This window comes from Camellia sinensis, chromosome 7 (genome assembly GCF_055761805.1).
Source record: "Camellia sinensis isolate YWXY chromosome 7, ASM5576180v1, whole genome shotgun sequence".
In the NCBI taxonomy this organism is placed as follows: Eukaryota; Viridiplantae; Streptophyta; class Magnoliopsida; order Ericales; family Theaceae; genus Camellia; species Camellia sinensis.
Window position 1 is genome coordinate 86,577,672 of NC_138967.1, and position 14,983 is coordinate 86,592,654.

A 14,983-nucleotide genomic window follows, 5' to 3' on the forward strand; every position below is an offset into this window, starting at 1 on the left:
CGAGGGCCACGTGAACTAAGGATGCCATAAATACATTTCAGAAAACTAGACATTCACTCATGATTTACAAAATAGTATTTCAGAAAACAGATCATATCATATCAGTCAAAAAATACTTATTGTCAACATAGCTTTACAGAGTTGTTACTCACAAATAGTTCCAGTAGCAGAACAGGTCACATGAACAGGATACAGTCCTTATCTTCATTATTATGTTTTAATTAAGGCTTAAGAATGCTTAAGATGCAATGAGGATGCCAAAATGTAATTTGAAACACTTACTCAAATTTGCTGAAAATAGGGTCTTTGCTTGAGCGCAACTTTGGTCACTCGAGCAGTCTGCAAAACTCTACAAAAGTACTGGTTGCTTGATTTTTATGCTCGAGAGTCGCTCAAGCCAAGGACTGAGTAAACATGGGTTCGCTCGAGCGTACACTTTGTCATTCGAGCCACCATGTAATTGTCTACAAAACTTCTAGGAGCTCAAATTTGACGCTTGAGCTCAACTTCCTATGCTCGAGCTAAGATTCAAAAAATAAGGGTGGTTGCTTGAGCGCAACTTATTCCACTTGAGCGCAACTTATTCTGCTCGAGCCAACCCTCAAACTTTGCAAAACTGCTGGGAGCTCTTATTCTTCGTTCAAGTGCAAACTCTACCGCTCGAGCAAAGCCTGTGAATTCTAGATTTTCCAAATTGCACTTTCAGTTTCAAAACTTGATTTCAAAGCACCAAGCACATCTTTTTGGGCCAAAACTTGAGAAAACATTTGTAAACTTATAGGACTTCATGAATTGAAAGTCATTTTGCCAAAATCAAGCCCAAAAGCAAGTGAATTATTCAAAAGCAAACTTGACATTTTGAAAACATAACATGCAAGCAATGACTTGAAATCTTAGCTTCCAAAACATGCACAAATGGAGTGTTTAAGTACAAAACCATAATGAGCTCTCATAATATAACAAAAATAAGCTCTTGCATGTAAGAATTTGTTGAAATCAAAACTCAAAATCCATGAATTATGCATGCATGTATGTTATGATCTTCTTTCCTACTTTATTAGCTTAATTCTTGAATTTCATAACTTAACTCTCTTGAATTCATCCATTAACCAACTTGATTACAAGACTAAAGGCTTGAATTCTTACCTTAGGTGCTCAATTGTATTCTTGATGTTTAATTAATAGAGGTCAAAACTTGGCTTGAGCAGTGAAAGAAAGCTTCCAGAATCTCTGTAACTCACATAGACCGCTCAAGTGGCCAAAAGTTAGCTGGAGTGGACTTGTTTCTAACACAGATACTCCAAATGTAAATGGGCATAACTCCCTTGTCCGGACTCTATTTTGGGTCATTCTTGTGTCTAAATCGAAGTCCTGAAAACAAGTTTTCCAATGGTTCTAGCCTTACATCAAAATTTAAAGTGTAGGAAGAGAAAAAGGTAAAAGAATGAAGACTACTCATAGAATAATTATCTGAATCAATGTTTTTGGTTCAATCCTACTTTACCATTATGATACCACCTCAATCAATATTCTAAAATGAATCGAAGAGGCTCGAAGTGCAATAATAAGGGTATCAAGAGCAATCCCACTAGTCCAAGGAATACAAAGTGTTATAGTTCTATTTCAATAATTCGGATTGTTCATTTTGTAGAACTCTCAGTATATATGATTCATAGAAAAAATTATATTGATCTGATAAGCATAAAATTTTTATTTTATCGCATGTCTCTGAAAAAATAGACAACAAATATATGTTTAAAAATAAACTTTTTTTAAGATAAACTCAATAATATTACAAGGAGGGTCGTGCAAAATGAATAATTTGGATCATTAAAATAAAACTTGTGGTGAGCCTCGTGAACTTGTGAGATTCTATCAAGTTTATATTTGAATTTAGATTTGAATTTTCAAAAAACTCAACCATAAAATTATGTATTATTATATAAAAATACTGGAGATCCATAATTTTATATCTATAAATTCAATTACATTAATGTGGAAAGACAATTGGACACTATATATAATTAAGAGTGCGACAAATTAAAAATTAATATATATTAGCATCAATTATGCCATATCATTGTGAATTAAATTAGGAGAAATTATTTAATAATCCCGAAACAACACGTGGTCATACTTCAAACCAATCACCAATTACTTAGTCCTCATGTTGTTTCCCCATCCCCAACATAAATCGTGGGCCCTTACCCCTCTCCATCAATCAAAATCTTATAGAGCACCACATGTCCGTATTTCGGGAATACTAAATAATCACCCCTAAATTAGATTTTTTTTAAGAGTTTCAAATAATAATAATAATAATATATGAAGTTCTTTGCCAGATGAAAACCATAAAGACCATTCATAAAAATTTAGAAGTCTTAGTACCTGTTGTTTTATGGTGCTTGTGACTGTTGCTATATGGTGCATTTTCAGGGGCAAAGTGTTGAGAAGGGCATTTTGGAAATATGAAAAAATAGAAAACAAGTGAGAGTTAGGGGAAATTCAATTTCCACACACCTGATTACCTCAGGGCACACACTTAATTAAAAATTAATTTAATAACAATTATATCCTAAATAAAAATTACTATAATAGACATCCATTAACACCCATAATATGATGTAGAAAAATTCTCTATGCACATCTTTTAGGAACAAAAATATCTCAATATACACCTTTTGAATGAAAACAATTAAACCCTAATTTTTCTATTATGGTCACTTTGCTTGTTACACACTCTACTCCTGTATTGCTTGCAAAGAGCAATACTTTGAAAACGTCTCTCATATTGCTTTAATATTTAGGTTTATACTCGATTGTTTACATCGTTTAATTATTAGTTCCACAATTTTTACTTGATTTTGATATGGAAGAGTTGCAAACCTATGGAAGTCCAAACTTAAGCAATGGTGATAGCAAAAAAAGTGATGAAAAGGTAAAATCGTGTAGTAACTTTCTTTTTTTTTTTGTGTGTGTGTTTTTTAGTGAGAGATTCAGTGCTGAATTTTATGAATATATTCAGAAATCAACTTCCAGAATAACATTTATATTTTGATACAAAAGTTTTGAATTTCTTTTATATATTTCGACACTTAAATTGTCAATTTTCTATTTATTTCGGTACTCAAGTGCCAAATATTATTAATTTTTTCGACTATATAGTGCCAAATTTTTTATTATTTTCATTTTTTTAGTGCTGAATTATTTTTTTATTTTCAGCTTTATAATGCTGAATTTTTTTATTTTAATGAAATTTTCCCCCCTTTTTAGATGGCATGCACTGAAGAAACTGAGGTTTGATCGGATATTATGGTAGATTGTACTAGTCATTTTATAGCTAAACAGGTAACTTTTAACATGAAATTCATAAGTTCATAATTTTTATTAGTTAGTTTGTTCTTATGAAAGTTGTGTGACATTATATTTAGGTTTTCGACAACAAAAATGAATTGCTCACTTGGGTGCGTGACATTGGAAGGATAAATGGCTTTGTTATTATTATAACGACGTCGGACTATGGTGTTGGTTGTAAGAGACCAAGAATTTATCTTTCTTGTGAGCAGAGTGGGAAGTATAGAGCGCGTAAAAGTTGAAAGATGACTCAAAAGACTTATTGAGACAAACTGGTATGAAGAAGTGCGAATGTCCATTTGATTTGAGGGCATACAAGTCGAAAACAAATGCTGACTGCACATTAAATGTAGTTTGCGGGCTGCATAATCATCCAGCTACGGAGCATCTCCAAGGACATTCATATACAGGGAGATTGTCAGCTAATGAAAAGTCGTTGTTAGTAGATATGTCAAAGAGAAGACAGTTTACAATGTACGACATCGATGTAGGGTTCTACAGAAAGCTGGTAGATCCCAGATGCAACAACTGCTGGGTGAATTAGCAAAACATAAGTATATTGAGCGTCATCGATGTGAGGAAGGCTCTATGACTATCACAAACTTGTTTTGGGCACATCTAGTGAGTTTGGATTTACTTCGTACATTCCCTCATGTGTTGATTATGGATTGCACATATAAGATGAATAGATATCGACTTTGTCTTCTTGAAATTGTGGGAGTGACATCAACTCATATGACATTCTCTGTGACTATCGCATACTTGCAAACTGAAAAGGTTGATAATTATGCATGGGCAACATTGCGTGATCTTATGGATGACAGTGTTTTACCTGAAGTCATTGTCACAAACAAAGAGCTTGCTTTGATGAATGACATTGACAACAACTTTTCGAATGCTCAACATTTGTTATGTCGTTGGCATATTAATAAGAATGTATTGACGAAATGCAAGAGAATGTTTGTGACAAAAGAAAAATATGACAAGTTTAACACTGCATGGAACTATTTGGTATTGTCATTGACTGAAGAGAAATACAATGATCACCTTGCAATACTGCATAAGGATTTCAGTAACTATTCGGAGGCAATCAAGTATGTTACTGTGAGTTGGTTGAATCCGTGTAAAGAAAAATTCATTACGGTACATACAGACATATGTATGCATTCTGGCAATGTTACAACCAATCTGCCACGCCCCAGTTTTTATTACTCGAAGTATTACCAATTTCATTTACTTAATTCCATTTCAGAGATAACATGCGGAAATAAACTCGTATATTCAACTCGTAGAAGTGAATAACATTGCTCTCATTCATATGCAAGTAAATACAACATGAGTATAATAAATAAATTGCCCTTGGGCTTAGATCATTAACAAATCAAGAAGAAGGGTGCAACCCTTTTACACATGGCATTCCGCCAATACAAGAGAGGCCCTGTGGCCAACAAATAAGAAGATCCAAATCTTGCAGCACATTCAGCTCAACACCTGAAAAAGATTCAACAACGTGGGATGAACATATAGTCCAGTAGGGATCTCAACATGGCCCTCAACAATAACAACTTACAGATAGCTATGACCATGAATGCCCAATCTCATACTAGAATAGTAATGTGACGGTTTATACAAAATATACATAAGTATGAACTTTCTCGAAAACAACCATTTCATTCAACGCTATAAGCGATTCATCTTTCCTTTTTCTTTTATTAACTCCAATCCTTCATAACATTAACAATTACTTAGGAAATAATCTTACTAAGCCCATTACTCTCTTCCATTTTCCAAATGACAAATTGACATTTTGGTTCGTTCCCAATACAATCATAACTATACATGCATACCTTTAACAAAAGGGGGATAACAACTCACTAACATGTATATAATCAACCAATGAGGTAACTTGGCCCTCCGAAACTGTAACCAACCAAATTCATGATATCCTCAGATACAATGGAACAACAACAACAAAACTTTGCTCTACCAGCTATGTGCGTAGGAAGCCAAAGATACACCTCTCACAACAACATACCAGTTTACCAGGCGCTAGCTGGAAGGGTGTGGTACCTTAGATTCTCAACGCAGTCAATTCTTCAGGCGCTAGCTGGAAGGTCACGGTACCTCTGATTTTTAGCGCAAGGTATAACACCACCAACCAAAATACAACAGGGCATAACTAATATGCATAACACATATACATAAACCATCAAGATACAAGCAATGTGTTAAAGTATATGAACACATAATTAATTCCCCCCGAGCAAGTATACATATATAATGTATCTCACCACTTCCTCACATACAATGTTCAATCAACAATGGTATAATGCATACACAACAATTCAACACAACCATGTCATCCTCCACCGATGACCAAGGACAAAACCTCTAGATGCAAGTATTTAGTACATCTATTAAAGACTCAATTACTATGAGGCCACAAACCCAACAACAACACTAACACAGTAGTTAAAGATACAACCCCCACGTGTGTGTATTTAACACTCAAGAAACAACAATCCAATTTTCATACTTATGCCAAAGATACTTTTCTCATTTCACAAAACAAATTCCATTTCCTTTTGTTTTCACAAAACCAACTCCATCCCTTTTGTTTCCACAAAATCAATTCCGGTGATAATAAAGCCATAACTCACATTAGCCCACTACATTCATTTCAAAACCATTCCAAAGCCAAAGTTAACCCCTTAGGCATTAACACCTTCACCCAACTCACATTAACAATAGAGATTTACAACGTAGGTTAACTACCCTCCATTTTAATTTACCAAATCAAAATATTATTTAGGGCTTTTTCTTCTTTCAACTATGACATGCTAATTTACACTCCAATTAGGCCAAAACAACCATCAATGATAAAATAACCACTTTCAAACAACCAACCCTAGGTTCCTTTTCATGATTTCAAACAAATCCAATGTGGATATGATTTTCATGCAATACAAAACTACCACATGTCTATCTATAGACGAAGTATTGAAAAAGAACAAGGAAATTCCTACCTCAAATGTAGAACCCAAGGAGAAGAAGAGCAAAACTCGGAAGTGCTCCAAATCCTAAATTTCTTGGATCAAAACGAAGCCCTCGACGATCAACACACTTCTTACAAAGGCCCAAGGTGAGGAAAACACTCATACTAGATCAAACCCTAGAGAGAAGTTAGGTTTTAGAGTGAGGAGCTCTCAAAAATCGGTTTTGAGAAAGTAAGAGAGAGAAAAGAAAAGTGAAAAGTGATTCAAAAAGTGATTTCACGGACTGATATAAAACATGTCTACTCGAGCGTACAACATCCCGCTCGAGCGTCAGACACAGGTTCACGCTCGAGCGTTCAAAGATCCGCTCGAGCGCCGGATGCACCCTCCTAGAATTTTCTGCAGACGACCAAAATGCTGAGAGAAGGAAATTCACGCTCGAGCGTCCAAACTATCGCTCGAGCGGAGAGGCAACAACAAATGCCCGCTCGAGCGTCAAAGAGCCGCTCGAGCGGAGAGACCAAAACTTGGGCAAAATTCTAAGTTTTAAAACACAACCAACTTATTCCCAACTTGCCCAACACAACCCAAAACTCTAAAACAAAGAGTAAGGGATAGAAAAGAGGATAAGACAACAACAAATCTATGGAACCGAGTCCGAATTACAGTTAAACAACAACAGGGAATACCGGAATCGCTATAACCTCCCCCCCTTAAAGAATTTCGTCCCCGAAATTAAGGATATGCCAAAACACAAGGCCAACTAATCACAAAACACCAACACCCGAGTACTAGGAGAGGAACTATTCTCCCTACAAACCTTCGATTCACTCTTACCAAGGAAGAGACTAACCAAGGGAACACGTCCCAAACAACAACACTCAAGCATGAAAAAAAAAAAAAACTACAATAAAACCAAACCTTCCTGAAACAATTTACCAACATCTGACTAGCACTTCAAGCTAAGTCACTACTCAACAACCATAATTTCCGATAAAAGGGTAATCAAAGCAAATCTTTTGCATTAATATAAGGAAAACATTTTCTTGTTCATGAAACATTTCACAGAGATAGTCAAATTTTCAATGTTGACATTCCGAAATAAACCTTGCATTTTCCATGCGAAACTCAAAAGTTTTGTAAACATTTTTCACAAATACGGTGTTATCCAAAACACATAACCATCCACAGTTTATTTGCCAAAAAGATTCATTTGGAATTCCTCAAAACCCTTGAATTAAATCAATTTCTCCACAACGCCCTTAGGTGGCTCAAACACTAGGAAAATTTTGTTTTCCATATCCTTTCAAAATAATACTAGCAACGTCCATCACTCACATAGTGAGGCCAAAACCAACACAAAACATAACATTTCTATAATGATAGTTAATAGAAATAACAGCAGTGCTATCAACACACAAGGCATAAGAAATTCATGATTTTACAATTTCATTCGACCTTCCTTTACTTAACCAATTTAAAATCATAAACATGGCTCAGAACCTGGCCAACAATTAAAAGAGACCACATCTCACATCAACAATACCTCCTTAATACACAAATGATACACATTTTGGTGCTGTATCAATATAACATAGAAACACTTCTATACTGCACAATTGATAACGATATACATTTTAGTGCTATATCCAATCAAACAAAATCCGATTTAGAGGTCCATCCCCCATCTTCCAATAAACCGTGGAGTACATCCCTCATCTCCTCCCACACGCAACAATGCATATAAGCAATTAACATATACAAGTTCAATCAATCAATACAAAACTTGATGCATTATTCCAACCATCAGATTCAATGACATAACATGTTCGATTAGTTTCAGTTTTCCCTAATCAACATACAAGTCTACAACAAATGAGAATAACCTCAAGGTGACAGATGTTAACCCAAAACCCGATACCAACAAGCTGACTAACCAACTCAATAAACTCCACACTCAGTAATCCACACACTGATGTGCCACTAACCCCAAACACTGAGTTCCCCACACAAACCCCCAAATTTTGGAATCTCAATGGATCTCCTAAAATTGAACCACATCAACACTGTGTCTAAGGGAATCACTATCCCCCCCATGGCTACATAGCAAGCCTGCTTATCTCCTCGATCGAAGACCGACATGGTAAACTTCAATTACAACAACCCAATCACGAAGGACAATTTGACCAACGCTATTCTCGTCACCTAGAACACAACCTATTCTTCCTCTTAAGAATGCTGCCAGAATCCACTCACAAACCATACCCAACAATTGATAGCCAATCACAATACGAACACTACCCTTATACACCCGATGGGGTCACCACAGACTCATTAACTAGCAAAACCCAAAACACTAATCAACATACATATATCATTCCCGCTAACCCGAGATACAAATCTCACATTTCCTCAAACATTCTCACATAATTTATCGATACTACACAACTCTCGAACCCATCACATCAGTCACATTCACCCACGGGTTCCCGATCTCAACAAATAATCTCTAAAAGTGAACAAGGCCCATAAGCCGTCACCAGACTATCTCAACATACAGTACCAAGCATGCAACAACATCAGGATCATTGATCCCATTAACAACTTCTCAATAGATATTATAGGGGTTTCGAAATTCCATACATACTCCCCAATACATGAGGATTAAACAAACAACACTATGCATACATATGCGATACATAAACATGATGCCTTAGCATCCAACAGTACACCGGTCAACAACAAAATGATTCATATAATACATCATCGGTCAACAACACAAAAGTTCCCCCTCCAGGGTAATAATACAAGGCTAGCTAGTAAGTCGCCCCTCGCGAGGCTCTCGAAGCCTGGCCTGCCCATTTCTGGTACCAATAGCGTCCTTGACTGGACGGGTACAACTGAGTCTGACTGGGTTTTGAAACACCTAAAGAATTTACACGCAAAGGACAAAAACGTCTACCATGGCCCAACTGACCACAAACAAAACAACCACCAGACCCCCTACTCTAAGACTGGTCTAAAATCTGCATCTCCCCGGACCCCCCAATAGAAGAGTCTGAAACCCCAGGCGAAGGAAAGGAATTAGCCCCTGACTGAGCATGTTTCCGCCTCCACCCCTTACTGAGCCTAGAGCGCTTAGGAACTGAAGGACTTACCGAGATGGTCTCTTCCCTATCCCGACCATCACTCACAACCATGGCCTCCACTTGGGCCGCTACCTCGACTAAATTATAATAATCTTTCCAAAAGGATCCAGCTACCTTCTCCCGAATATCGAAACACAACCACCTTTCAAACTTATAACAACGACGCTCCTCTATTGCCACCAACTCTGGAGCAAACCTCGACAAACTAGTAAGCCGCATCTCAAACTGTGCCACAGGAGTATCATCCTGACGCAATTCCAAAAACTGATCCCTCAACCTTTCCCGAGTAGAATGAGGGAAATACTTGGCCCAAAAGGCCTCGGTAAATGCAACCCACGTGCTATCTACAGTATTCTTAGCATACTTCCACCAATAACTCGCATCGTCCTTTAATTGAAAAGTCGCCAAAGAAACCCTCAACTCCTCCTCTTCGACTCTGAGTATATCAAGAGTCTTGGTAATCTGCTCCAACCAACTCTCTACCTCCAACGGTTTAGCCTCCCCCACAAACTCTTGTGGGTCGGAGCGGAAAAACTCCTTAGTAAGCTTGAGAGCATGCCCGCTGCCGCCCTTAGTGTGAGCTAGGGCGTCTTGCACTGCTCTCATAATCTCACGTGCGACATCCTCGCCGACAGCCGATGCTGCAACGGTGGGTGCTAAAGGAACTGTTGTGCCCCTACCGACACTCCTACTACTCAACCGTCCTCTACTTCCTCGTGTAGACATCCTATAAAGCACAAAAGCAAATACCATGCTTAGTGCACAACATAATAGCCTTCTTCGAGGCACACACCACTACTATTAAGTCACAAGACTCACTTAGTCACAAAATATACATCTCTATTGCATATAATCATCTAAACATGTAAACACATAATCGAATCAAGTCCACAAAGATAGCCACTTATCCCGAAACTCTCAAGGAATTCCTATCAGGAACCACGTTGATCAAGCGTGTTTCCGAAAGGACCTCAAAGCAAGTTTACCGGCTATGAATACTACCCGAGAGACTGAATCCCTTGCTCACATAAGTGCAACACACAAGTCCTAACTTTCATGATATCTATATACAACGTCCTCACTATACGTAGTAAACCCACTGTGGTAAAAACCACTTCCCACGAGCCCAAAGTATTCAAACCCGGTCCGCTCTGATACCAAGTTGTCACGCCCCAATTTTTATTACTCAAAGTATTACCAATTTCATTTACTTAATTCCATTTTAGAGATAACATATGAAAATAAACTCGTATATTCAACTCGTAGAAGTGAATAACATTGCTCTCATTTGTATGCAAGTAAATACAACATGAGTGTAATAAATAAATTGCCCTTGGGCTTACATCATTAACGAATCAAGAAGAAGGGTGCAACCCTTTTACACATATGGCATTCCGCCAATACAAGAGAGGCCCCGTGGCCAACAAATAAGAAGATCCAAATCTTGCAGCACATTCAGCTCAACACCTGAAAAAGATTCAACAACGTGGGATGAACATATAGTCCAGTAGGGATCTCAACATGGCCCTCAACAATAACAACTTACATATAGTCCAAACTACCGCTCGCGCAGAGAGGCAACAACAAATGCCCGCTCGAGCATCAAAGAGCTGCTCGAGCGGAGAGACCAAAACCTGGGCAAAATTCTGAGTTTTAAAACACAACCAACTTATTCCCAACTTGCCCAACACAACCCAAAACTCTAAAACAAAGAGTAAGGGATAGAAAAGAGGATAAGACAACAACAAATCTACAGAACCGAGTCCGAATTACAGTTAAACAACAACAGGGAATACCGGAATCGCTATACAATCGGTAAGATTTTTTTTTCCTTTAATTTATTATAAATCATATTGTTATCTTTAATTATTATGCTTGACTATTTTTGTTTACATTCATATGAACAAGGCTGAAAGTGCTCATGCTAGATTGAAGAGGCAATTAGGTTCAAGTCAAACGACATTTGAGATTTCATTTGAAAAAATACATTATCTACTTGAGTTGCAGCACATCCAAGTTAAAGCATCATTCAAGAAGAGTTTGACAACTGTGCAACATCAATTCAAACCTTCTCAATTTAGAGAGCTTTGGGGTAATGTGTCTATTTGTGCATTGGAGTACGTGTTGGTAGGAAGTAAGAGAGAAAATTCAGTTGGAATTGATGTTGCAACATGTGGGTGTGTTCTTAGGCGCATGCATGGTTTACCTTGTGCTTACGAGATTGCAGATTACATGAGACAATGCCATCCTATTCCACTTAGTAGCATACATGTACATTGGATGCGACTTACTATATGTGTGCATAATCCGAAGGTTAAGAAATTAGAATTGACTTGTATCCCAGAACTTGAGATGATTTTGAAGTGGTTCAATGAGTGATATTGCTACGCAATTGGATATGTTGAAGAAGTTGAGGGAAATTGCAAATCTAGAGAGCACTTTTCTTATTGAGTCTAATGTGAAACATAATCCACATTGAGGACATAAGAAAATTGATATATCTTGTCACCATGACCCCTGTGCATTTGAGTTGGTTAATGATGGCCATGATAGCCTGAGCACATTAGCTTCTAGTCAGTCAAAGAAAAAGAAAGCTTCAAAAGTGCATGAAAAGAAGCGGGAATGTGAAGACAAAGACATATTGTACAAGAACAAGTTTACTGAATGCATATGCTGGTGACTTCCCGCTTATGTTAATACCACTTATAAAGTTGATAAAGGATGTAGATGGTGATAAGAATTGTGGTTTTAAAGCTATTGCCGATTTACTTGGTCTTGCAGATAATGACTGGGTGCAAGTTAGGCGTGATCTGCTACTTGAATTGAATAATCACAGAGATGAATACGTCGCACTATATAGGTCACATGAGAGGGTTGAGGAGTTGACACACATCCTTTCATATTTTGAAGATAGCCCAAGCTTTGATCGTTGGATGACTATGCCTGACATGGGACATCTTATTGCATCATTTTATAATATAGTCTTATACCACTTGTCATTGCAACAATGTCTCACATTCTTACCTTTGAGATCACCACCAGTAACCTTAGCTGATCGTCGCAAGATTGCCATTGGATTTGTCAATAGAAATCATATTGTGTAGGTGTATAAATTATGAAAATAACCGAACATTGTTGTTTAATATTTGTGTAATTGCAAATTTGATGGATTTGGTAAAGATATGTAATGTTTTGGATGTCCGTGCATGTATTTTTGGAGGCCGATCATCCAGTTCCTCCCATTGTTGTGCTTTGGCGAGTTCACCATCACCCTTGTGCATCAAAATGAGAGAATGCATATGTTAGCCGCATTCAAAAATTCAAAGACAACATAGGACCTAATGTAGCCACTCGAGGGACATTTGATGTAGTTGACATAGATTGATGTATTAGACAATAGTCATGAGAGGTTTAAGACATTAGTTTAATGATTTAATAGCATAAGGTAACGAGATGGATTTCATTTTGCCATTGGATTTTGTAATGGTCATTTTTTTAAAATAGAATATCATATGATTTATAGTTCTCTTATTTATGGAATGGATGCAATTGGATATTTTTACATTGTCTGAACACAAAATGTAATGAAAATAATATTAACCAAGTGTAACTACTATTAAAGAGTAATAATATTAAACAAGTATCTAAAAAGAAATAATAATATTAACTAGTATTTCAATCCATCCGCATAATCACAACATACCTGTCTCATTGCCCATAATCCAAAAATAATAATAATAATAATATTTGTCTCCATATACATCCACCAACACCATCAACAACTACTTGTGCTAACATTATTAACTACTATCAACTACGTGATCGGCGAGTGTAATGTGCTCCAAAACGATGTGCAGTGGAAGAGTTGGGTGTAAACCGACCTTGTGCAGATGTGCTAGGCCCAGCTTTAGTAATGTGCTGATCTTGAAGAAGCTACTCAGTTGCATCAATTGCGTAGTAAAGCCTATCAGGATGTTGAACACTGTCCTCATAGCTAGCCTCAACGAAAGGATGAGTAATCTGATATATATGCGACATACGCTGCATTACGAGAACAAATACAACATTATGTACAAACCTATAATAGTTTACATAAATATTTTGTAATGTAAATGAAAAAAAAAAGAAGGTACCTGTGCGTCTTGGCTAGGATACTGATAATGATGAACGTTTGGGTCCACTTGAGAACGACGAGCTGGGTTTTGAACATACATATGGGTAATGGTTTGGTACCAATCCATGTAACCAGGAACACAATCCCAAGGTTGTCGTACCGATGTACTCCTCTTCTGATTAGATAACACATGGTTGTCCCATGCCTCCCAAATGATGTCCAAGTATGCTTACATAACATTGTAGCGTGGAGTTGTGGCTCATCGAGAGGCACGCATAGGGCCAAATAGTGGATTAGGGATTGTCTGCACTCTACCAAACTGTCTCAAAACTCTATCAAGGTGATATGATTCAACTACTGCCAAACACTTTAGGTAATCGTAGTAGAACGTAATTGGGTGACATAGACGGACATCTTTGCAACTCTGGTATAGTTCCCAAATAACCTATAAACAATAACAATTGTAAGAAATGGCAACTGTAATTTTTGTATGGTATAGAGTTTCAAATTTTGATGGACTTTCTAACTTACATCATGTACACCCAACCTATCAAGCTCCTCTCGAAAAGCCTGCAACTATGTCTCTTTACCAGACTCTCTCCGAGAAGTCCAACGGTAAACATGTGGCATGTCTCGAGTGTAATTCATATTTAAGTGTGGTCGGAATCCATGAAAGTGCTCATAAATCCATCCCTTAAAAAGTGTCATGTAATCGTCTATTTGTTTCAAGCCGGACCTGCTAGCATACCCCATCTATCTATATAAGTATGCCAATACAGCAGCACCTCAAGCATATGAAGATGCAGTCGTCAAATCAGACAACAAACTCAAATAAACAATGGGGACCCTAGCACCAATCTTGTCACTAAAAAGTGTACAACCCAACAAAAATAGAAAGTATGCTCTACCTGTACATGTAATTCTTTCCATTGAATCATTGTCTGTGACATTATGAAAGCGTGCCCTTAACCACTCAAGCCTCACTGAATTGCCTCCAGCACTACACATCTCATGACTGACCTCTTGCTCATCAATTTCCAAGGTATTAACTACTAATGCAATGGCCTGCCTTTCTGACAACTTACACACACTAATAGATTTTCCTACAATGGGAAGCCCTACGATAGTGGTGACATCGTCCAATGTGATAGTCATCTCTCCAATAATCAAATGGAAGGTGTTTGTCTTCGGTTGCCATCTCTTAACAAAACTGGACACTACAATTATGTTGACAAAGCGGTACGTACAACGAGCTAATTATGCAAGTCCTGACATCTCTACAATTTTTACAAAATGTAGCATTGTTTTTTTGTTCCCACCACGGCCATGAACGAATCTTAGACAAGTGATTTTGACACTTCAAGGGCCCC

General features: G+C 37.3%; 1 protein-coding gene and 1 long non-coding RNA gene across 2 annotated transcripts; one reads left to right on the forward strand and one right to left on the reverse strand.

Annotated features, from left to right (window-relative positions):
* Positions 1-4,616: 4,616 nt before the first annotated feature.
* Positions 4,617-7,042, reverse strand: LOC145794703 (uncharacterized). Its single transcript, XR_014334629.1, has 2 exons — positions 6,381-7,042; positions 4,617-4,845 (listed from the first exon to the last, which is right to left on the reverse strand). It is a non-coding gene; the product is annotated as an uncharacterized LOC145794703 (long non-coding RNA).
* Positions 7,043-12,105: 5,063 nt separating this feature from the next.
* Positions 12,106-12,603, forward strand: LOC145795928 (uncharacterized). Its single transcript, XM_082880868.1, has one exon. It carries the CDS (start codon positions 12,106-12,108, stop codon positions 12,601-12,603), a length of 498 nt encoding a protein of 165 aa, XP_082736994.1.
* Positions 12,604-14,983: the final 2,380 nt, after the last annotated feature.